General features: G+C 49.4%; 2 protein-coding genes across 6 annotated transcripts in view; both read right to left on the bottom strand.

Moving 5' to 3' along the window:
• Positions 1-336: 336 nt before the first annotated feature.
• DNAJB12 (DnaJ heat shock protein family (Hsp40) member B12) lies at positions 337-20,589 on the bottom strand. 2 transcript variants are annotated; one of them, XM_064513608.1, is made up of 9 exons: positions 20,390-20,589; positions 15,273-15,447; positions 13,658-13,803; positions 10,629-10,814; positions 8,597-8,676; positions 7,919-8,028; positions 4,690-4,862; positions 3,796-3,946; positions 337-2,393 (listed from the first exon to the last, which is right to left on the bottom strand). In XM_064513608.1, exons 1-8 carry the CDS (start codon positions 20,520-20,522, stop codon positions 3,825-3,827), a joined length of 1,125 nt encoding a protein of 374 aa, XP_064369678.1. In that variant the 5' UTR covers positions 20,523-20,589; the 3' UTR covers positions 337-2,393; positions 3,796-3,824. The 2 variants fall into 2 exon arrangements, with proteins under 2 accessions (XP_064369678.1, XP_064369677.1); XM_064513607.1 differs by having other exon boundaries at positions 337-3,946.
• Positions 20,590-22,278: 1,689 nt separating this feature from the next.
• The window catches only part of MICU1 (mitochondrial calcium uptake 1), a 135,236-nt gene continuing 132,229 nt past the window's right edge, over positions 22,279-25,285 (bottom strand). For all 4 annotated transcript variants that reach the window (XM_064513595.1, XM_064513596.1, XM_064513597.1 and 1 more), the window contains one exon: positions 22,279-23,061. In XM_064513595.1, coding sequence (XP_064369665.1) covers positions 22,901-23,061 — 161 coding nt within the window. In that variant the 3' untranslated portion in view covers positions 22,279-22,900. The remainder of the gene's footprint in view (positions 23,062-25,285) is intronic.

Genomic DNA, 25,285 nt, shown 5'->3' with positions numbered 1-25,285 from the left:
GGCCCCCCTGAACCAGCTGCCGGCGCTGCCCGTTTCAGCTGTTTCCCCCCAAAAAAAGACTTCAGGGGAACCATACCTGCCTCTGCTGCCACCTTTCCCACGGCCCAGCCCGGCCACGCAGCCGCTGCAATTAAAAGCTCGTTCTGCCCCGCTAAGTGAGCCCGGTGGAGGGGCCCAAATCCCCCGCACCTTTGCCGCATCCCTTGCGGGGTGGGAAAACTGCAGCACTTTTATAGATGCACCTTTTCTCCTCGCTCTTCTCTCCTCACTTCCTTCCACGTTAACGCCAGCAACGTGCAACGCAAGCGCCTGCATGACACAAACACAGCCGAGGCCTTTCACGTTATAAACATTTATTTATAGATGTACAATTTTATAATTAATTCTAAATCAAGAAATACAGCTTCTGTGAGCATCCATTAGGATCTATGCTTTCTCACTCATATCATCCATGGATATCTACTCAAAAAAAAAAAAAAAAAAAGAAAAGGTTTTGGCGGGCAGGCTCTGGACAGGGAAGGCCATTTTGCAAGACATTCAGCACCTTTTGCAAACATGACTTTCACTTAACCCCCCTCCCCATGATCTCTTCACACCAACTAGCCTGTGCCTCTACTGAGAGTTATTTCATAATGCCATACTTCCACCAACTTCCTTCCAAAGACGGAGGAATCATTAAAAAAACCCCAACAACAACAAAACCTTAAAATCAGGTGCAAGTCATGGTAGCTGTGGGATAATAAGGCTTGCAGTTAACAGGAGGGCTGATATTTTGCAAAATAAATAAAAACCCAAAGCATATGGATTTCCAATGATAAAGAAATAAAACCATCTTACCTCTCACTTCTTCCAGCCCTTGCCACCCTCCCCAGAAGCCACTGCTGTTTTGATTAATTCCCCCAAGGGTGTCTGGGGATGGTTCTCACAGGAAATGTCTTTAGACAAAAATTAACTGCAGGGTACAAAGAAATCCAGTTTATTCCACTGAAGGTAACTTCGCTCATTGCGTTTTTGCTTCTCTTGTGCACGGGACAAAGAGGGAGAGACCGCAACCTCGAGCGCTCTCCCGCTGCTCTACTGCAGGTCCTGCCCGATACAGCAGGTAAGCCAAGGCTTCCAGCAGCATCATTCCTGCTTCCGAAACGCAAGACTGGCAAAGTTGCTGCTACAAAAGAGGTACATCTTTAGCCGCGATGCAGTGACAGTGCTCTGCAAAGCTCAGTCAGGAATCCGAGGGGATCGTGTACACCCTCCGATTGCTGATCCTCCCAGCAAAACTTCTTTCAACAGAAGCAATAAAAAGCTCCGTTTCTTATGGATATCAATACTTTACAGGTCTCCTCGAAGAAACATGAGAAATATCGTGTCAAGGCCACAGCCACATTACAAGGAGGAGTGCTGGTGGGAGAGGAACCCCAAGTTCAGGAGGAAAAAGAAAAGCCCAACACAGGGACGCAGCTCATGGAAAGCCCCGTTTACAGAACGAATGCTGCACACTGATTACGAGGCAAAATGAAAGCAGACGCTGCAAAAAAAAGTGACACACACAAATAAACTGAACAACTGATGAGCTAAAACCATCTAGGACAATCCTTTCCTTCACTGAGTGAGACTCCAGCGCTCAGTTGACCTGCTGTAACTTCTGCCAACGTTGCAAAAACAAATCACAAGTCTGGACAACTTCATTTTTTGTCCCACCCCCTACAGATGTGAAAATTCTTTTATTAAAACCCCAAAGCCAGGCGTCAACAACCCAAGCCACAGAACGCTGCTGTCCTCAAGAAAGCAAAATACAACAACCGCAAAGTGTTTCTGGTTTTAGTGTATGAGGCAGGAAAGCTCTGCGGAGCGGCCACCCCGGGAAGAGAGACTTCCTGCTTCCCTGTGTACTAAACCCGGCGGAAAACAAAATAATTTAATCTGACCTCTGCATAGTTTAAAAGTACAACATATATACAGCTATAAATTAATTCTAAATAGATTATATTTTCTTTTTTAAGCTTTCTTTTATCTCCAAATTGTCCGATTTCTCTCTCCATCAGAAGTGACCAGCGCAGTCACGAAGGGTCTCCTTTTGCTTCGTGGCTTCTGCAGTTTGTTTTATTGTTTTACACTCTAGACATTTGTTCTCACGGTTGTGGTATCCTAGGAGCAACTAGACTGTCGCACTCTAGTGGTGTTGGAAGGGAGGGAGGAAGACGGGCAGCTTTATTTCCTGTTCTAATTGCTGCCTGAGACGTCTAACGGCGGAGACAGACAGAGAGAAGAAAGAGGGCAGTTGTGCGTTGCTAATTCTCCAATTCCATTTTAATTTAAGGTTTGATTCTTTAAATATAAAGTCTGTCACCTTGGCTCAGTGCACTTCACCAAAAGTCTTCAGGCATTTCAAGAGTCTGGGAATAAAAGCGGTAACTGTGTCAGTCTCCAGCCAGTTACATGTCACAGCACCCCCCTCCCTTTCCCACCCTTCCCCTGGGTTACAGGGGACGGCTTTGTCAGCCACGCCAATTCAGTGGGCAGCCGGCCCTCTGTTTAAGAGCAATCCTCTTTTGCCGATCACGGGTACAGAGAAGTGCTGCACTTTGCACAGAAAAGCAGGCAATTAATACCAGTCTCTAAGTAAGAGGCGCTGTTATCAAAACAAGACAGTGGGTGTATCAAGAAAAGAATGGTTCCAAAAACAGGATACACCCAAAAAAGGCAGAACAAGACCCACAGGATTTGATCTAAGGGCCAAACTTTCAGATGTGCTCTATTTGCCAAAGAAAATAAAAACAAACAAAAATTCCACTTCTTACTTGTGTCTACAAATCAAGTAGCTAGATATCCACTGTGCCAGAGAAGTCTTTGCAGGCCTAAATGGTGTCTGCAGAACTAAAACTCGGTCTGAGCTTCGCCTTCAGTTTTCTAAAGAAACCCCACTTTCAAATAGTTTTGTGGGCAGAGGAGGCCTGTAGGTTTTACAGCCATCCTGGTAGTAGCTGGTAGGTGAAATCAGCCCAAATAATTGAGCAGAAATGGGACTCCAAACTCCGTGCCAATTTTTTCATTATTTTCATGCAGTTCTCCTACGACCCTGTGCACCTGGTCTCCTCTGCGCTATCTAGACTTGCCTTCATTCAAGCTCTCCAATCCATGAGTCTTCCAGACTCGTGCTCAGCTGCTTTTACTTTGTTTCCCGGTTTAATACAGTAAGTTACTTCTACAGCCTGCTACAAACTCTGACCATTTGCTTTGTTTTCCTCGAGTGTCACAGGAAGGCCACGGGGGGCAAGGAACATCTGTTTTGTAGGAGTCCATTCCCTGTCATCGTATTTCTTCAAGTGCCATAGGATAACAGCTTTTCAATAAAACAGACAATAAAGCAACAAAAAAAGGTTCATTAAAACGTGGCAGCTGGCTGCCAAGGCTGGTAAAGGCTTTGCAAGACAGGGGAAAAAACTCCCAACCAGCCAAGGCACACGCTACCACTGCATCGAACGCACAGTTGACAAGAACTCAGCTGAGTCGCCAACATGCCTGGAGCTTTTGCTTTGTTCCTAGAGAACCAACACCAACAACGCCAGAGAAAACAGTGAGCTTGGAGAGAGCCGAGGGTGCTGACATGCAAACTAAACAAAATCAATTTCCCAATTAAAGTGTGTACACTTGACGGAGGGCGGCGCTTCCCCCCGTTGTGTGTGTGCATCCAGAGGAGACTCATGAAGACTCGCGTCTCATACAGAGATTTAAGTAAGTATTCAAAGCACTGATGTGCCACGCTTCAGTGTCACGGGAAGCATCACCAGCTCGTACTTAGACCTCTGCTGAGTGGCTGGCAGTGACTATCCGTGCAGAGAGGCTTGAACGTCTGACAGTCTGCTACAGCTGGGAGTGCCCATCCGCTGTGCTCGCTGGTACAGATCCGAGTCTCCGAAGTAGCGTGCCCGGTACAACAAGCCTTCCTCTGCAAAGGGAAAAGCCCAGCGTTACAAACACGATGTGAAAGGAGATCATTCGCCAGCCCTTCCACTGCCAACACCCCACGGACTTCCCTGGGAACAGGAAGCGCCTCAAGTTGTTGAGCTTGCAAACAGTTCGCTTAAGTCACCACGCTGCGCTGACCGGCTAGATGGCCAAACTGTCTCACGTGCTGACCGGCTGGGCGGCCGTCTCTCCTACCCTGTGTTCCTTCAGTAACACACGAGATGATTTCAGAGCTGCGAGAACAGCTTTCTGAGCGGGGATGGGATGTGGGATGGAGGACATCGCAGGCAGCAGACTTTCAGACATGCCTATTTCGGGAGCTGGATGGATATGCCAGAAATATTCCAAAGGCATTTTGTTCTGTGCAAGAGGAGAACTAAAATACTACATAGAGCCATTGGGGTCTCCCGAAAATCAGATGTCTGCAACCTTCCATCCCACTGGAAATCAGAGATACCCGACTGAAACAGCAGAGGAATCTCTGGGGAGCAACTCGTGTCTGACCTGTTCTACAGCAGCATTAAGAAAAACAAAAAAAACCCAAAAAAACCCAACAGACTAGATTTCTCACAAAGTGAGAAAATGGATACAAAAAACCCAGGAAATGTCCTCACACCATGTTAAACTATAACTTTAGCCTAACTAGTCTCCAGTCACAGACTTTTCCAAAGCAGACCTCATGCTGCAGACAAACCCCTCCATTCCTGACCCCATGCTACTCACTCTGCTGCTTCTCTTTCCAGCAGTTATTTCGAAGATTTGCGATGTAGTCATCCTCCACGCTCCTTTCAACGTTTTTTAGGTTTGTGCCTGTGTACTCTTCTGCAAAGTTCTCAGATACGTAGTAGACAACTTTCAAGTGCTCCGTCACCCTCCTATGTATGTGACCCACAGACCTAGTTCAAGGAGAAAAGTCAGAACAGCACAGGACACTCTTCGAGGGCAGAGCAGAAAGCTCCCAGCTCTCTAAAACGCCCAGCGTACCACACACGATACCAAACTGCTGAAAACATACATCACTCCTGTGCATCCCTAAACTTGAAGCTTTGGTAAGGAGAAGCATTTCTGGTGGAACTGAAACACTAACACTGGGAAAGAAAACCTGCCAGGCCTCTAGCTAGGTGGGCAGAGCTCTGAATACAGACATATCTCTGAGGCAGATTGCCCAAGGACTAAATACATTTAAAATAAAGCGTTCATTAGAATTTTCAGCACTAATTAAATCCCCCTGCAATTTCCTCGCTGACGACACCATCATCTGTTTTTGAGCGTGAGCTCCAAGGATGGTTATAAAGCTAGGAGGCAGATGCACTTGCGACGCAGGGTAAGACCAGCCAGCACGGCAGAAATGTGTCTGCGGAGGACTAAGGCAGCGCAGGGGTCAGAGCAGAGCACGGGCCAGCTGTCACAACTCCCCAGCAGCCCTACTTACTCAGCAAGGCTGCCTCGCGGTTGAACCCAGTCCCCTTTGCTCTCTTCTCTGAAGATATCTGCTAACCCCAAGAGTGTCAGCTTCCTCTACCACATCACATGCTGCAACACACACGGTTGCTGCAAGAACAAAATCAGATCCACTCTGCGCTTGAGCCTGCACCAACTAGTACAGAAAGCACTTTCTGGAAGGAAATCTCCTAATTACCCTGCCCTGTAGCTGCACGCTGCCGACAAAGCGGCTGTACTTATTTTCCCCAGCGCTCCAGCAAACCTAGAGATACTCACTAGGGCGTGTTTGCAAGCTGTAACAGAGGACCTGGGCCCAAACGCTGGATTCATCGGGAACAGCTCCAGCTGGAGACATGCCCAAAGTTTCCCACGATAAATACCAGCTGGCTGCTGCATTAAAAGCAAGCCTGATTCTTAAGCCAGGTATAAACATTAACTCACGCGGCTCGCCCTTCACTCGGTTATCAGAGTTTACAGGAGTGATTCCAACACCCTTGCGCGTTTCGCCAGGGACCAGCTCTCAGGGAGGAACGGTGGGTAGCTGGATAGACTTAACAAGACTAAAAAGCACTCTCAGCAGTTTTCAAGACAAACGCTAAGGCATCTCAGGCAGCGTTTGCTGGCAGAGATGCAGCCCGGCAGAAGCTCAGCTCCCTGTTTTACCTGTCGAGACAGAGCCTTAAGCTCTCCGAGAGTTTGTATTCGTCTTCTGTACAAAGATGAATTAAGGAGGCTTCAGAGCGTGCCCTCGGAGGAGGAGCGTTTTGAACCGGCAGAGCCCTAACAGCGTGCCTGGCTGTACAGAAAATACAGGCAGCAAGAAACCTGCCACCTGAAGTCAGACATGCGATGAAGTCAGGCAAATTCCACGAGGCTTTTATTGAATAGCAGGGTGGCACAGGCCTACGGGCACTGAACGAGACAGCTCGTTCGGCAGGAAGCTATCTTTTAAACAGCTTTACAAAGGGAACTGAGCGACAGAAGGTTCTTTAGGACTCTGCCACTCTCGGTGACAGTTTTCTATAAACAAGTGGCACCAAAACCTCTCTGTGCCATCAAACATTGCCAGGTTCAAAAGCTTCTCGCCGCCTGCTCGCTGAGCTCACCGCGGGGAGCCCCAGTTCTCTGCCGAACGACAGCCGAGCACAGCATTTCCCTTCAGATCTGGCGGCCGAAAGGGGCCGGCTGCCCGAGCGAGCGAGTGAGCGAGCCCGCAGCACCGCCTGCCGGCGCGGGAGGCATCTTCAGCGTGTCTCATTTCAAGTGCCTCGGTCACTCGGGACCACAGAGCACTGTTCAGTCTGGATCAGCTCATTTGCCTCTCCTGTCCAAACCCAAACTTGGAAATTGGTGTGCTTGCATTGCCCGAGCGCATAGAGATAGTTTAATTTAGTGTCCCTAGCTGAGTGTCCAGCTGAGGCAGGAGCTGTACCGTGCCACAGAAGAACTTTTGTCTGAGAAGCAGAAAGCTGACACCCAATTTGTCATGACGAAAGACGTGAAATAGTTACAGGTCAGGCCAGCAAAAAAACGCACTTGCCTTAGAGCCAAGCATAGGCCTTAATATGCAGGGCACAGCTGGGTCCCGAACTCAGCACGGGGAACTGTGCAGCAGAGAAGTATCTGGGGCTCAAGGATGGTTCTCTGACAGCTGACAAGGCTGGAAGCAAATCCATGTCCACCTAAAAGCTGTCCTCCACTGAAAGTCTTTTCACCTGATAAATCTCCCTCTTCACCAACATAAAACAAACAGGTCTAGATACAAATATGCTCATTTTTACTGTCCTAGTAAACACTACAGAAATCACATCTCAATACTCTTCAGCCTCTCAGAATGACCCTTAATTGTGCTTTGTTCAAAAATGCTCCATCTTTTGGTTCTAAGCAACCATGTCACAGCCTTTGAAAGCTAAGCTGGGTTTTATGGTATTTAAGGTCATCATTGGCAAACATTATCCTCAGTGAAACTAAACAGGGCCCACTGCCTACAACCAAATCTACCCTCCACTAGCCTTTTACATGCACATAAGGAACTCCACCAGAAATATATTAAGCTTTTGCAAGAATGATGCAAGCAGCCAGAAATCAAGCCTGTTCTCCCATTTCTTGTTTACACTGCAAAGTGAGCAAGAAAAAAAATTCATTTCATTTCATCAGCAAAGTGATCAGACCATGGAATTTCCACAGGATCTGGAAGGAGATAGCATCACTTTTGCATAGCAAAGTTCTGACTACACCTATTTCATGGCAAGGTTAGAGTTCAAAAACAGAGGGTTTCTCTGGGAGCATCTGCTATTCTATGGGAGTGTCTCTTACTGTTTCTCTCTGCTTCTCAAGCAGGCCTTCCCTGATGCGTGTGACCTCTGGGAGTCAGAGCAACAGTGGGACAAGATAAAGCAAAAAACAACAGGAAAACCAGAGTCTAACTCCCTACCCCGTAATGCCACCCTGCCCTCCAGAACCCAACCCCAACCCCAGCTTAAGAAGTTTTGGAATAACAGGTACTAACGGCCTCTGGCTCAAACTGTAGGGCGGGCTGGAGACCATCATCTGGCTGAGAGCAGACACAATGATCAGGATGAGGATAGGCATCAGCTGGACAAACAGCCCAAGGCCACCCTGAAGGAACAGAAACACACAGTGGAGCGCCATTCATACACTCATACGCAAGGATCCTATAGCATTGCTCTCCCTCTCTCACAGTCCTACCACAGCCTCGATTCTCCTGCTCCTCGCAGGCAGTGGGCTTACGAGGAGCCCCAAAATAACTGGGAGCAATCCAGCAGCCCACAGCTCCACTCCGACAAGGGCAGCGTTACTCTGAAGGTCCAGACTTCTTGCCCCTTCCACGGACACGACCAAGGACGGAGGGCACTGGCAGGGGTAGCCTCGTGAGGGGATTTCAAAAGCCTCACGCCCACATTTTGTCCATCTAGAGCATCTGTCACTGCACAGTTCCTCTCCTGCTCAAGCTAGTGATCAGAACTGCACAACCAGTTTCATGGAAAGCACCCTCCCCTTTTCAATGTCGGATGTAAATTCTGGAGCTAATTTACTTCCCATTACTCATTTCTGCCCAGGATGGTGAAACCCAGAACTGTCCCATAAAACAGCCACACTAGCTAGTTGCAATTTGTATATCAGAAGCACTTCTACAGTCCTAGCCCTCTGCCTGTTCCCCACTTACATCACCCTGATGTTCTCGTCTGTCCTGCCTCTGATGATAGGTATATCGCATCCTGCCATTGCTGTATACGTGAACATTACCTATAGGCAAAAGAAAACTGTTACAAAGCATTCACAGCACTTAACACTGCGTTGCCTGGCTAGGATGGAACCAAAAAACATGGGCACATTCCACATCAGCCTCACCAGTTAAAAAGGCAACAGAAAAAGTAGATGGGGTGCAAAAAAGCCACGGTGGAGTCAGAAATTTTTCGCTTTGAACACTGTCAGAAGAGGCTCGATCTGCTGCTTTGGTTTAGGCCACACTCAGCAAAGATAAAAGGACAGAGGGAGATATTGTAAAGTGCTCGCACACAGATCTGGTCTGCTGTTAGCACTGCTCCCAGTTCAGCCTACCTCATACATCCAGTAGCACACCAGCCAGGTCGGAGCTGGAAGAAGGACAGCACGTTTGCCTGGCTAGGCTGCTTCTGGGCCGGAGCTGGGATGTCTCCAAGTGATTTACCAAGCAGAGTTAGCCCTGAGGTCCTTAACAGCTCGCCAGAGACTCCTGTAGCTTTAGGGCAATGGGATAGGAGACTCCATAGGAGACCGACAGAAGAATTTATACAAAAGAATCTACATTTATCGCCTGAAGTCAGCATTTACAAAATGAGCTATGGATAAAGCCTCAGCTGAAAGAGGAATCCTCCCAGGGTATGCTGAGCAGATTTGTCTGAAGGCGAACTGGTGGTGGGCACAGAGATCCAGCTATAGGATCCTGTAGGATCACAGGAAAACTCAGTTTGGAAGGGACCTCAGGAGGTCATCTAGTCCAACCTCTTGCTTGAAGCAGGCTCAGCTATGCAGAAAGAATATCCTGTACAGGCTTCTCACTTGGAGTAGAACAGAATTTAATTTTAGATTAAAACCAATTAAAAAGAGAACATTTTGGTATTTTTTTCCACCATAAAAACAGAGCTCTTCCATGTCTCATCTTAAATGTCAAAACTACAGCTGAAAAGGGAGACCAGCTGAGAAACTGATCCTGAATTCCCATGGGACAGTGAGAAAAGGAAAAGAGATTAAGCTAAAATAGCAACTCACTGTTTTTACTGGAGTAGCTTTACCTCTCCAACAGGCAGATCATGAACACAAAAGGTCTCAAGATGCCTTTTCAAGTACTTGGCATTAGTGTGTTAATTCTTACATATCAGATAGGAAAGCGCTACTTTCAATCTATCTGACTGAGACAGAAATATTTATTTTTCCAAGTCTGCCCAGAGAGGCCAAATAATCACAGCCTCCACTTCCAGCCAAATATGACTACAGAAAATACAAGGGAGTCTTTCTAAAATACCCCTATCCTGATATTAAATGTGTCTTTTTGATCTAAACTGATCAAGAGAAACAACAGCCACTCTGTTTTTTCCTGCTCCCAAACAATGATCAGCACTGTGTATAGACATGATACAGATTTGATTTTCAACTGAAGCAGTTTAAATTATGCTCTAGAAATAACACTTTGATCTTTTTTATGGGACACGGGAAAAAGGGAAGTGGAGACTCATCTCAAAGAAACTGCTTCAGCTGTGTGGCAGAGCAGATACAGATCAAGAACAAGGCCTAGAAGTCGCTATAGTTTGTTCTGATGAGGAGATTTAACGTCCAAAACCACCAGGCAGAAAACCCCTCTTCAGAATAGGGTTACTTTCACGACTAACGTTAAAACAAATCGTTTTTGTTCTAATCTTCAACGCAACCTAAAAATCGTTAATGTTGCCAGCATGCAAACAAATACCTGAAGCTGGGAAGAAGTCCGGCTTTGATGGTATTACCTGCTGTCTGCCGAGTTCTCCAAGTACCCATCTGAACAATTTAGAAAACTCTACGTGTTTAGGTCATTTGTGAAGGAGAACTCTCACCAAATCTAGCTGTGGAGGAGAACACAGCTCTCAACCCAGCCCCTGCACTGACAAATAAATCACTACTGCATTATTGCTCTGTCAGAAGGATTGGGTCCCGTTCACGAGATTAAAGTTTAGCAGGCTTACTAGAGGGAAAACCACCACCAAAAAACATGTTGAAGAGGTCTTCTGGGGAGATGTCTGCTTCGAACCCGCGGTGGAAGTCTGAGTGGCTGTGTCCGTGCCGAGCAGGGTTGAGTTTCTCGTCTCCAAACTGGTCATACTGCTTCCTCTTCTCCGGGTTGCTCAATACCGCATATGCGTTACCAATGGCTGAAATATTGGTAATAAGGAAGCAATTAGCTTCTTTCTTCTAGAAATAATATATTAATCCCTGCAAACTGGCAGGACTTGCCTTTCTCATTACACAAATGAGATTCGCAACTACCCAAGGCTTTTCAAAACGCTACTTCAGCAGCACAGCACTAGCACCCAGCACACTTCTCTGGCAAACGTAGACGAAAGAAAACCAGGCCAACAAACTCAATGAATAAGGCCTTAATTAATTCAAACTAAGAAGTTATAATATCGTTGGTATGAATTTGGTATATGTCCGTTGAGAAATCCTCCCAGATGAACGAACCTATGAATTGCTAAAGAAATATTGATGAGAAAACAGCTACACATTTCATTTATTAAACTCGCTATTTCTTTTGAACAACTAATGTCCAAATCCTTCAGCCATAAGCAACTGTACAGGAAATTATGATTTTAGTTGACAAATTTTATCCAAAAGTGGCATTATGGGGATTCAATATTACAGCCTAAAACCAGAACTGCAAAGGATTTAACTATGGCCTACTTCACTGAAAGAGGCTTTAAAACCTCCAGTAAGACCTAGAAAGAAAACGTTGGCTAAAAGTTATGCCTGTGAGCTAAAAAATTTCCAGATGCCAGAAGTAAGGTGCATAATTACAAGGACGGTTAACCAGCGCCTGTGACAGTGGAAATGTACTGAAACTAGATCCCCGCCAGTTTCCCAGGTAACTCTCTTCCCAACCTCAGCACGTAATAACCAGGCTGCCAAAAATGTCTGCTTGCACCCTCCTATTTCTGTACTTCTTTCTTTACACATCCCAGTTTACCACTTCCACTCTGTGCTCTGTATTCGACTGCGGAGTGCCTCCTCTCTCCTCCTTGCGTCACAAGGAGGTTAAAAAAAACATTCATGGTACTGGAGCTGGCTGATGTAAAAAAGGCAGGAGCAGAAGTGAGAGAGAAGGGAGATATGTGCCCTTTTGAGCAGACGAACCCGAAGATTCAAAATTTTGCCAGTAGCCAGGCTGAGGTGTTCGGTTTCTTCTTGGACTAGAGGGTTGGAGAGTGGAGGATGTAATGTCTGTATGTTTATCCTCATTCTTGGTTATGATCAGTGCACATGGAGCAAACGTTTCTACAGCCAAGCAAGGAAGCTAGGCTACAAGGGCTGACTCTCAGCAGATTAGCTTGTTCTTCCAAACCATATGTTAAGCAATGAAAATGGAGAGATTTAGGATTTGCCCGTTGTCTAACTTTCTGCTGACAAAGCCTGAGAAACATCTCATTCCAAATCAGGATTTTAGCTCAAAGTAGCCAGGTTCGACTCTTTCTCCAACGTCAGCCAAAGGCAGTGATGCAAACCCGCTCCAAGGCAGACTCTGGCCAACTGCAACGATGGACTGAGACAAGGTCTCGGGACAAAACGTAACACTTTATCAGCTGTCACTGGGAAGATGAATGTCAAGACATCAGCTAATACATCAATGTTAGAAAAAATTAACTAAAATCCTCACAGCAGTGTATGCTTCCCCCTTCACCCTCTGGAAGCAAACAGCTGGACTTTAGTGAGCATTGCAAACCAGGCGCTCAGCTGGGGGGCTGAAGGACGGGACAGCCAATGAGACACGGCTTGGGACAGAGATAACCTGATAGCAGATAGCCCCGCAATGGAGGATAAAGGGCACCTTGCTTAACGCACGACTTCTGGCACGTAACTCTTGTCAAAGCCTTCGGCAAACACCATTATTTGAGATTACAAGTGAAGAAACCTGCCTTTCGCCACTTAGCAAGGATTGAAGGATAAACTGTTGAACAGTGGCTTACTGCACATGCTATGCAGATAGATGTCTACAGACACTCGCTGTTTAATCTGGACCCCACACTGAAAAAGGCTCTCCCAAGTAGCTGAGGGTCAGCTCTTTATTTGCTAACAGCAATACACTTATCAGTCACGGATTTAAGTCTTAAAAGACCTGCACAAACCTTACATAAGACTTTTACTGCTGAATTTATGTCTGCTAAAAGCATACCCAAATACTGTATCAATACGCTCACACCGGGCTAGCCTCGTTCCCCATTTCTGTAGAGGTTTTGTGTATTTCACTCCCAAGCTGGCTAAAATCAGACCACAAGTGGCTTAATGCTGCAAAAAGCAATGCTGTAAAATTGGCAACGAGAAGTTCCGTGTTTGTTTAGTAAAATGAAAACAATCAAACTTCCATAGCTTGCAACACAAAATGTCGTTTCCAGCCACCTGGAAATTTACTGTGTTGCTCCAGATCCACTGAGGAATTCCCACTGCATCGATCACCACTACTCAAAATCCCACAGGCCAAATCGCACAGACAAGACCACCACCTCCAATGTCCATGCTGCTTCAGTAGGTACAACCGAGGGAAAAAGGAGAAGTCTGCTTGGGTATCAGCACCAAGGCAGATTGTGAATGCGGGGCTGTTTTCAGGAGCAACTCTCGGAAAAGCCCTCATTTCACTTGTGAGCGGAGCAATTTCAGAACTAGTCCAGGGGAAGCCTAGCGGCATAATCACCATTACGCTTCCTTTATTTTACTTCACATAACTGGAGCTCTTGTGTAACTCTGCTGCCTTTATTCTAGGGATAAAAGGGATCCACCTGGACCACACGTAACTACTGAGCCGTCACAACTGCAAGGCAAAAGCTCATCTAAGCATACTTCCCAGCTCTTCCTGCTAAGACTTGTGACATTTTGACAGCCTTACTGACAGGAGCTTTATTTCACTCTATTTGACTCGTGAGGTTGTCTTTACAGCTCTTGTCAGCCCAGCTCAGCACCAACATCTGACAGTTGAGGGTAAATCACAGTTCGAAATGTACTTTACCTTTAAATGCCTCTGTAGCCCCTGGTGCATGGTTCTTATCCGGGTGAAATTTCAGCGCGAGCTTCCGGTAAGCCTTTTTCAGGTCCTCATCAGAAGCTTCTCTGTTCACTCCCAGAATTTCATAGTAATCTTTGCACTGCTTTACCCTACCAGTAGAGAGATGAGAGGACACAGACAGTTAGTTTTGGCTGTGGAAGTTTCTTTGCATTGAACATGTCAACTTTGCATCATCGCCCATCACAGTTTAGATCAATGCTGCTCGGTGAACTCTGGTTTACTCAGCTCTAATTCCTCAGCGGTGACCCACTTTTCTTCATATCCTCATTCACGCCGTGCCTGCGTTACCAGCACACAAACATTCTTAAAGAACAAGTCAAGCCAGTAGAGGCAGAAGGGCCTCTGCCCAGGCAATGAGATCATCTGCAAAAGCATCTGACTGGCAAATAAGCTTCAGCTTCATCATGATCACATTTTGATGGCTATGCAGGAGATGCAGGGGTTATGAATGGCAGCCAGGATCTGAAAAATAGCTGTTTGTTTTGTTTTTTCAGACTCAGTTAATTCATAGACCTAAAAATAAAATCAGTTGATTTCTAGAGGAAGAAACAGGGAGCTGCCCAGGTCTGTGTGAGCAGCCCAGTTCATACTCTGTACCTTCACAGCTCCATAATTATTTCTACTTCTCACACGACTTCGTCTACACAGAGGAGAGCAGGCTGGATTCTTGGAGAAATGGATGGCGTAATAAATATACCCAGAAGTCAATGAGCCAGAGCAGTTCTTGCACAATTCAAACCACATCCATACCCTTAAACAAAGTTTACCAAGTGACTGTGTCTACAGTTCAGTCCTTCAGCTTCCAGTATTTGGGAAAGGTACAAAGGAATAAAGAAAAACCGAAACAGTATTTGGAAAACTGGAGACTGGATAAACATGCCCTGAGACTTTCCAGCGGGAGCTTTAGAAGTATATCGTGCTAACGCAGTGAAGGGTCCTGGGGTGGCTTTCTATTTTACTGGGCTTTAAGAGAGACCACAAGCACAAAATCAGCAGGAGAGCGGGACAAGGATGTGCCCTGTCACAATAGCTACTGCTGCTAGAGCAAAGCTGAGAGCAGGAGGGGCGCCTGCTGCAAGCTGTGAGTCATGATTTCCCCTCATACACTTCAGGCCTGGGATTTTTCACAGTATTATTGAAGAGCACTAAAACAAGCATTAATAGGAAGCCTGTGAAACGCATGCAGCCAAAATGCCTCTTGGGACTCCAGCCAGGAAAAGGCCTACAGACCTACAGTTCCAGCATTTGTACATGCCTTTGGGGGGAAAACCTCATCCTTTGTAGATCCAGCGCAGCTGCCACCCCCGGCTGGTGTAGCTCTGAAACTTCCTAGGTATCTTTTTAATAACCAGCCAATTAAAAAGCACTCAGCATGGTTCAAAGCTGACCAGATCTCCTTACACGGCACAGAACGTGAATTATTGTACAATTCCAACCTATTCCCTCTGCCTGCCTCCTTCACCTTTACATCTTTAAAACACGGCAAAAACCAGACTGGTATGACACGATAAAATCAAAACAAACGGTGGGTCAAAGCCATGGAGAGCTGTGCACCCACCTCTTCACCGCGTCCACCTGGTCCTGAGTATAGCCCTTGGGGGCCTCCCCGCCAGCCTCCCCGTTGGCCGACGGGAAGTCTCCGCTCGTCTTCTTGTACTGGGGGTTCGTGGACTCCCTGGACTGGGACTGGCCATTGGATGGTTGCTCATTCTTGTTGAGTGACTCGAGCAGAACTGAGAAGAGAAAAAGATGAGAAGAGCGAAACAAGGTAAGAGACCACTCAGCTCAATCTGCACTTCCCATTCTCCCACAAAAAGAGAAACCCCTCTTATTCTCCACCACAGCTCCAAGGTTTCCCCAACCCTTCATCAGAAATATCATCGCCTTTTCTCTCAACGAACCCTAGAGTTCCTACTGCCTCTTGTCCAGACAGGACGGGTAGTCCTATAGATACACCACCTGCTTCTCCCAAATCACACGGCCTCCACCAAACCCCCAGGTCCCTCCAGCCAGAGCCAGCAGGTCTGCGAACCACAGCGGATCACCAGAGCGTTGTATCTTTGTCCTCTCACTTTTTTCCACATCTTTTCTTAACAACTAAGCATTTGCATATTATTCATTCCTACCTCCTGCCTCGGAGACCCTACTGCGTTAGGTAAACACCAAGTCTTCAGAGAGCTTAGAAAATAACACCAGGGGATGCCAGGCACACAGTCCCGGGGGAGAGACACAACAGGAGCACTCCCCTCGCGGGACAGGGAGCTGCACTCCCTATTGCCGGCAGCACCACAGGACCGGTAACAAATGAGTCAGAAGGGTGCTTTGTTCTCCTGCACTGGTTTACGGATTTCATCAGTGTAGAAGCAGCTGCGAAAACCATCCTTTCCCTTAATTACTGAATACAAATTGCATAAATTTGAGCCCTTTCCTTAAGTGGGGCACATACAGGTATTTGGTAGTTCGTTTCAGACCATCTCCCTCTCTTTGCGAGGCTCAGACACTATCATCTTTTTCAGCCAAGACGCAAAAGATAACTCAGGCCTGGCCTAACAACACAGGTCCTTAGATGACCACGCTATGAAACCAAAGAAGACTTCTCCAAGCACAGAGGATCTTTCCGTTATACATTTCCCTGACAGCTGGATATCTCCATCTTTCTAAACAATTTTTGTCTTTTTTTTAAAGCAAATATCAGACTGATCTCTTCATCCAAGCAGTTTCTGAATTCGGCATGTTTTATCCCTATTAAAAAGAAGTGGCACAAATAATAAGATTAAAAATAGATAAATGTTATTAACAGAAGCATCTGTAACTTGAAAAGTTTGCAATCCTTTATCCTGAGCCTAGAACTGAGAAAGACACTTCATCTCCTCCAGCAGATTGCACGCTACAGACCTTGCACTATGGGGGTATCACATTCTTCATGCAAGTGCAAACAACGTACGCAAGCCAAAAGATGAGCCAAGATATCATATCTGCCTGGCAAAGTTTGTCTGGGCGAGAAAAAACCGCTCAGTAATCCAACAGCCAATAACAGGAACTGTTACGGTACGAAGGATACAAATGAAAGACTGCTGAAGACCAGCAATGCGCTGAACGGCCGCGCAGGCTCGTGGGCTTTCCGTATTTCGGTTTTCCGAACTCTTTAAATGGATCTGTTACAAAATCCCTCGGAGGCATCGCTTACAGTTTACTTCTGGCCTCTCTTGATATTTTGGGCGACACCAAATAGGATACCTTGTTCTTTCTGACATTTTGTCGGAGTAAGCTAGGAGGAAAAATGTCCAGTCAAATAAGCAGATCTGGCTCCCGTTTTTATATTAATGCTGTTCATGTTATTTTCTGGAATTGCAAGCCAGAGACCTACCAGCATTTTTCTTGGGAAAATTATTCCAGTTTAATAAATCTCACTCTAGAGAAGCTCATCTTTAAACTTGGTCTTGATTCTCTCTTCATTCCAGTCCACTGCTCTTAGTTACAACATTACGAATAAATTAATCTTTGCCTCCCTCGTATTTACACTACTCAAACGTTCACAAGATCACAGTCTTCGCTCTGCTACTTCCAAACCCAGAGCAGTGCATCAGGCACTTCCAAGCCTTGTCTCACGAGGCAGCGCCTCCACCCAGCCTACTCTGCTTTTGGGCTTTGTTCCCTGCAGCTCACCAATGGATTTTTGGTAACATGGTCTCAAAACCAGCCACAAAAGCCCATGTGTGGCCACAGCTCAGTCCCATTCTGCTTTACAGCACAGTCCTGCCTCTGCATCCCAAAGCCACGTTGGCCTCTGCACAGTCCCAGCACAGCGTGAGTTCGTGAACTGCTGAAGCAGAGACCACCGCATTCATTTTCAGCTCTGCCGACTCAGCCTCCCACCCAGCACGTGTTATGGATCACTTTTCTTCATCTATTAGCCAACATTTTTTTCAACTTCTGTTATTTTTTTCCCAAAATTACTGCTTGTACAAGTAAACAGTGGAATTTTGTCCATGACGGCGTGCCCAGCTGCACTACGCAGGAGATGACTTCTGCTGAAATCCCCCAGCAAAACCCCGACTGTGCGCTGTGACGACACCGTCGGGCTCCGCCAGGGTCAGAGTCTGCAACGCTGGCTGCGCAAGGTCCACGTAGCCGGTCTCCGCCAAACGTAACGGAACTCGCAGGGAAGAAAAGACATTTCCCAGGAGCACATTAACTACGCAAAGTCTCAATGACCGACGTGTAACTGCAGCATGTTCAGCAGTATTTCGCAACCACGCACCCAAAGCTCGCTAGTGGAAGAACATAAAGTAAAGCTCGACAGAACAGAGAGGCCCCAAAACAACTGGCTCAAGAAGCAAAACTCAAAATCAAAACACAGATGAAGTCTGTAAAACCTTTAAAAAAAAAAAAAACCCCACACTACAGCCCTTTATGTAGATTTCCACGGCTTAAGAATAAACTGAGACAGAATTGCATTTAGCTTGTTTTACAAACCACTTCCCAGTCACTTTTGCAATACGTTAATTACATTTGTCATAAAGCTTACAGGAAGCTTTTGAGACGGTTCCTCAAAAAGCATAAAACAGGCACATGGTCTCCAAGAAAGAAGAATATTTTTTACGCACTTTGAAATGAACCGTGGTAGTTGCGCTGCAGTAATCAATAGGGTCTAAGAAATGAGAAGCAAAATTTGCTGAGAGGCCTAGCTGGGAAAAAACAAGCCCATCTGAGGCACACATAAGCTCAAACAAACTATGTTTGTTCGCCTGCCTACAAACTACGTGAAACGAGTGCAATTCCTCTGGCTGACGTGCTCAAGGGGGAGATTCTGCAGCTACGTCCACAGCCAAAGAGATTTGACTTCTGCACGACGGACAGGGCTGAATAAGGACCGTGAATCAGCAAGGGGCAGCAGCAGCAAGATGTATGTTACCAGTAATGAGTTATAACTGAGATACTGAGATACCGTTCTAAGGTTTGTCCTTTGGCAACACAGTCCCTGGTTTCAGAGCTCTGGCAGCAATCTCAGCTGGCCAGGAAAATTCAGGCAGCCTAAAGCCCACCCCTGCGGCTCTCTTCCCTGGGGGAGAGGTCCACGAAATAGCAGCCCGGGGCACCACGGAGCTCCCACGCTGCTCAGCCCCCACCTCCTCGTGGGAACGGTGAGCAGAAGCTCCCTGAAACGAGGATGCCCCTCGCAGCCCCTGCCCCACTGCTTCCCAGGAAAGAGGTAATGGCCGGCGGCAGAACCTGCTCCGCTAGCCGCAGGCGGCCCCGGGAAACCCTCTTCCCCAGGAAGCAGGCACGCTCTCACCGCACACGGAGGCTGCTGCGTGCAGAGCGACCCGTCTGGCCACGCAGCAGGGAGGGGTCAGCCCGTACGGCCTGCCCTCCCCTGCCACCGCAAAGAGGTGTGCGAGCCGCCCGGCCAGGAAGGCTGGTGGCACTCGTCTGTGGGCACTGCAGGCGGAGATCCAGCTACCTGCACAGTCCTGCACACGTGCTCGGCCTCCTCTGCTGAACAAAGTTCCCCCCTTCTCCTCTCTTCATGGCCAGCGTAAAGGAGCACAGGCATCGTTCCCCTGTTCAGCTAAACCCAGCCTTATTTGCAGCTAGAGCTAAGGCTATAGCTGCACATGCTAACCTCATGGTGGGAGAGACAGAAACAGGCGGGAAAGAGGCCTGCGCGATGTTGCCGCAGGCATTTCTGTTCTCAACATCTGCCCGCAGCCTACCCTTTGCTTTTTTCAAGCCAGCTTTTGCTATGTGAAGTTTTGGGGGGTAACAGGAAGAGAAGACAACCCTTTTTCCGTCAAACACACTTGAGATGACCGACTGCTGAGGGCCTGCGCTCCTGCAACAAGTTCGGTCACAAGCAGAAGCTGGTTCTGCTGGTATTGGTTGGTAGAACGAACCAAAGGAAGAGCCAGGGGCTCTCAGTCCCAAATCTAACCACGGCCTCTCTTCCTGAGGGGAGCCCATCCCGCCTCAGCCTCCGCTCACTGCAGAGGTGCATGTCCCCTCGACGGTGGTACATCCACCACATGACGGGATGAACAGAAGAGGTCACTTAGGCACGGGACGGAAGATGAACGGCCTCTGGTCACGGGACGAGCTCAGTACACCCAGTTGTGCAAAGGGACGTGCCGCTGGGTCACGCTTGCGGGGCCGACGTGAGAGGCGCTTCCTGCTACGTGACCGAGGGACGGCGGCGGCGCGCAGCGGAGGTGGCAGGGCGCGGGTGCCACGGCTGATAAGCAGCGCTCGCCCGTGCTCTAAGGGCGCACAAGGGAGGGCAGGCAGGCCTCGGCCCCTCGGGGGTCTGCTTTGACCGGCCGGTTGGGGCAACACCAGCAGGGAAGCCGGGGCAGCGAGGGGGGGGGCTGCCCCGCTTCTCCAATGCCCGCCGGGTCGGGCCGAGAGCCGGGGAGGGGGGAACGGCCAGCGCGGCCGTTAGAGCGGCCGTTGGAGCCCGCCGCAAAGCCCCCTGGGAGCGGTAGTGCCCTCCCGCCGCCGCCGCCGCGACCCCCCCAGGCGGGCGGACTCGCCTCCCCAGCGTGCCCCGCGCGGCGCGGCGCCGTGCGCAGGCGCAGTGCGGGTGAGAGGTCAGGCGCGGCGGCGGCCGGCCGGCGGCGCAGGCCCCGGCTCCCCCGGGCCCGGTGCGCCCCCCCCCCCCCCCCCGGCCCCGCTCACCGCGGACCCGCTGCGAGGGGTACAAGCGCTGGGCCTTCTCCAGGAAGCGGCGCGCCTTGTCGGGCTGGTTGGCCTTGGCGGCGGCCAGGGCGATGCCGATGCACCGCTCCGCCTCGTCCCTGTTCGACTCCATGGCGGCGGCGGCGGCCGTGACGGGAGGGGGCGGGGCGCGGCCCGCTGGCGCGCGTCCTGATGACGTCACCCCCACCGCCGCGCGGCCGCCCTACCGTACTGGCAGGAGTAGGGGCGCCGCTACCGTAGTGGCGGTAGTGCACGGGCCGGCAGTCGCGGCGGGGTGTAAGATTTTAATCGCCCGCTGTGAGTCAAGGAGGGGGCAGCGCCCGGGGGGCTGGAGAGCAGGTTAAGCCATTACAGCCTGCCCGGAGACACATTAAGGCTGAAACCCAGGAGGAAGCTGCAACACTGCCCACCCATAACCCATAAAGTGCAATTGCTCACTGTGGAGCCATTGCAGCAGCGGCAGCCAGCCTCTGTGCCAGCAAGGGAAAGGGCTGGGCGAGCGCAGCCAGACACTATATGGGGGGGGGGGGGGGGTGTTAGGAAAAAAAAAGCAGGCAACTTCTCATGTGCTTCCTATTAAATACGGCACAAGAAAAAAAGTAGCTGGAGAAAACAGAGCGGCGGCTGCCCTCTAGCTCCAGCTAGCAGAAGTTGCTCCTTCTTTACTCTTGGCTTTCCGAAGTTGCATCAGCTGCACGCCAGCGTACAGGCGCTAACGCCACGCAGTCACACTTTCGGTGCCAGGGGCAGGCTGTGCGTGAGCCCCCTTCGTAAGCACCGGCCTGTTAGAGAAATACCACTCACTACCAAACGCTTTCCTGAAACTTCAGAAATGCCCTAATACCTTTATGCCAGCTCGACGCCAGGTTCCCTCCGCACGAGCTCCCTGGGAAGGGAGCAGCCTCTCGCCGCCTTGCCTGCGTGGGGTTGTGCCGCTTTGCCCCGACAGCACGGTTTCCGCCATGCTCAGCCTCAGCGCTGCCGTCAAGGTGTCTCCGTCTGCGTCCTACATGGAGAAGCGGTGCTGGGGAAGCTTTCCTGCTTACCGATGGCGGCTGGCCAAAAAAGAAGAGGGAAGCGCTACCGGGGAGCTGACAGCAGCCCCTGACAAGCAGAAGAGGTTCCCCGCTGCCAAAAAGACCCCACCCGCTTCAGCAGCCCCAAACCCTCATCCACGGTGAGGGTACATCACCCGCCCCTCGCCCCTGCTCAGCACGCTCGGGCGAAGGCACCCGCGTCTGCAATGGCAGCGAACGCTGCTGGGGCGGCTACAGCCCCGCTCTCCTCGTCGCTGCTGGCTGCACGACTCCGCTAGGGCACGATGTACAGACGGGCGCTTCAAAAGCGCAGAAATAGCCCGATGGCGAACGCAGGGGCCCGAAAGCAGGGCTGCAGGCAGCAGCTACCCTTTCAAACGCTTGCGGGGAACGGAGAGGCGTTTGCTCCAGCGGCTGCTGCACGTGCTGGGTCGCAGGCGAGCAGCACACTTGAAACAGTTAATGCTGCAGAGTCTGAAAACCAGATCCCCACAAAACTGCAAAAATAACGCGAGGCAAATTGCAAGCGATCTCGGCCCTTCCAGCCTGCAAGGACGGCCTCTGCTTTTTCACCGCGGGCGCCTTTATTTAGCACCGGGCCAAAAGTGCGATCAAAAGAGAGGAGCCACGGGCACCCACGGGTGTTGGGAGCGGTATCACTGCACAGTGCCTTACAGCGAGGACAGGGGCACTCACACCTCAGGTCTTCCAGCCTGTTCCCTTCGCAGAACAGCCACTGCCCATGGAGAGGACTCCCCATTTGAAAACAAAAGAATTAGAGACCTTATGCAGCAGGTCGCTTATGCAGGGCAAGAAAGAAGGTGGGAGAGCAAGTTTTTAACTTTTTCTTTTCTTTTTTTTTCATTTGTTTTTAACATCTATACACGCACACATGTCCCTTCCACCCCCCCAAAGTCCCAACAGGCACGAAGAGCTCGGCCAACCAAACCCCTGGGGCGCTCTCACCACCCCTCTGCTTCAGCCTCTGCTCCGAGGTCTCGCGAGCAAAAGCCGGGATGAGCTTTCCAGGAATCCCAGGGCTTCTTTCACAGGAGCAATCTAAAAATTTAAAATAAAAACCATGCTGTTTTGTAATACCATTACAGAGAAATGATTGGGGTGCAGCCCACCAGCGCTCACTCGATGCCCAGCTCTGCAGGCTACAGAGCGCATCACGGCTGTGGCATAACAACAGTCTTTTTCCTGAGAGAAAGAAATATTAAGGGAGCAAAAGCAGAGGCAAGCAGAAGCAGTGGATTCAACAGGCTTCGATTTCTACCAAAGTGTTTACGAAGTCCCCGGCTATCAACAGTCTCGGCTCTGGTTCGGCGCAGAGCCCGGTGCCGTCAGCAGGTTTCCGCAGGGCCGAGGGGCACCCGCGGGTCTCGGTGGGACGCGCTGCAGGACAGCCGGGCTCCAGGAGCACGCGAAGCCGGGCTCTCCGCCTGCCCGGCTACTGCTTCGGCATGGTGAAGTCCCAAGCCGTCTCCTGGGCACACTTCCACATGGCCCGCATGAGCCGCGTGAAGCCCATGTCTTTGGGTTTCTCCAAGCCTCTCATGAGCCGCTGCTTCATAATGGCAACAAACTCCTTGTTGCTCAGCTCTCCATTCCCTAGGGGCAGAAGAAAAATTATTAGCGAGATAAAACTCCACAAACTCCCTTCACGATCACGCTAATCCACCTGCAATCCAGTTTCCAAGACCAGTTTCCAGACGTGGCCTCCCTCAACCACATGCACCGGGCAGAAGCAGCTGTGATATTTGCAGCGGCAAGTTCAACGCACTTGGCTTCAGGAGCACCGAGGTTCCCGTAGCGTTGGGGTAACCTCAGCGAGGCAGCACGGACGAGGCACAATGTACTGCCGGCACCCGCGCCGCAAGGGTGGACACCACGCAATGGGATTTCACATTCTCCTGAACTAATTGGTCATCGAAAGACTTCCCTGGGCAACTCTCCAAGTCAGGTCTTTGTAGGGGAAGACCTGGCTTCCCTGGTATGTTTTGGATGAGCTTTACACAAGGAGTCACGTTGAACAAGGGTCGCTCCACCCCAGCGTTTACCCGCCTTCCTGGAAGCCGAGCCCAGGGTCACCACTCGAAGGAGACCCTCCTCCTTGGGCGCTTTATGAAACTCCACGAGTACAGGGTAAGCGAGCACGGATTTTCTTAATGGAGGAGAAGGGACGATTCATTAACAGGAGGTTATCGAGAATTACGCCAGTGTAAATTATACTAAAAACAAGGTCACAGTAAATTAGAACAAATATTCCATAATTACTGGCCCTCCGATAAGCCGTAGCCTCTGGGATTTTTCTTTAGAGCCCTGGGAGACGAGAAGGGACAGGCGCACGCCACAGTCCGCCTGACAGCCGATGCCTTTCGTCTCCACGCCTTACATACCCACGTCCCCGAAACGCCTGCCTGCAGGACACGCTTTTGTAGGCAGGCGTCCTCCCCTTGCCAGGGTCTCGGGGAGAGCATCCCTGGCAGCGCTGCCCCCGCGGCTCGCTCCTGCCTCCTCGCCGTCATTTCGGCTCAGCCCCAGGGATGTTGCCTTGTTCTGCCATAAAGTGCAAGTCCCTCTAACCCAAACTGGTGGAAAGGCGTCTCTCTCAACACTAACAGCCCTTTCCCTTACGCTGCTTTAAGTACTATATGGGCAAATAGTCTTACCGCCTCTCAACTCCCCTTCAGGCTGCCCCCAAGCAGGTTTCAGCATCGATTTTCTCCTCTCTGTGGGTTAAACGCTGCCTTTTTGCTCTCCTACCCATGGCACACATCTGCTACTGCCGATTTCAGCATCCGAGTAGCATTATAGAAAAAGCAACCAAACTATGTGCAGGGGAATGGGAGGGGGGTAATGTCACCTCAAAATAAGCCCGAGACCCTCTCCTTCACTTCTGTGCTTCCCTCACGCTAAAATTAAGTATGAACTGAGAAATAAGGCACTTCAGTCCTTCAAAAAAAACAAGCCCATCAGGTCCACCAGCTTCCCAGATCGAAAGAGACAGCATCTCTCTGGCCAATACTAGGAACCGCATCACTTATATTTAATGGATGAGGTTTTCTACTTTAAAAGGTTTTTTTTTTCTGCGTTACTTCCAAATGCAAATTTGGGCAGTGAAGTTCCAGCAACATATTAAGAGGTGAGCAAAATTCCCTCTGGCTCTGCAGGTTTTTGATGTGTGCATAGCAATGTCTACAAACACTGACAGAGTGAAACCAAATGAAGAGGTCTGCCACTGCTTTTCCCCTTTATTCTTCCCTTTCCAGGGGCTTCTCTGACAGCCACAATCTTTCCCTCCAAAGGTTTGCTATCAAAATATTTAGCAGATTCTCCTATGAGAGGATGCAAATTGAGACTATTTGGATACCCTTCAGTTCACACTAATCTCCGATTGGATCATCTGGTTTGAGGATCTAATCAGAAAATGGCACTGAACCATAGAGAAAAATAAAACAAAGATTCAACCTTACTTCAAAGCTGATTCTTGCCGTTGCTCCGATGGCAATCCTCCTGCTTCTTTGCATCATTTTAAAGGAAGGATTTTTGGCAAGAGCCCTCTGCCAGATCCGCGGGCACAGCTCGGCAGTGCTGCCCACCGTCCCGCTATACAGACAAGCTGTCCGCACCCTTCCAAAACGCAACGCTTTATAAGCGATATATAGGGATAGATAGGTGACATGTAGGTAGCTGTGCACCACCAGGTGCCCCTCCTGGGAAGGCAGGGACACTGAGCACAAGCACAGCCCTAAGCGCCAGCGGTGACGCGGTGCAGCACAACGCATGAGGCCCCGAGGACATGGGCACCGCGAGCGCGGACAACTGAAAGGCT

Source organism: Dromaius novaehollandiae, chromosome 6 (genome assembly GCF_036370855.1).
Source record: "Dromaius novaehollandiae isolate bDroNov1 chromosome 6, bDroNov1.hap1, whole genome shotgun sequence".
NCBI lineage: Eukaryota > Metazoa > Chordata > Aves > Casuariiformes > Dromaiidae > Dromaius > Dromaius novaehollandiae.
Note: the sequence above shows the minus strand (reverse complement) of the source record. Positions and strands in the feature narration are given on the sequence as shown.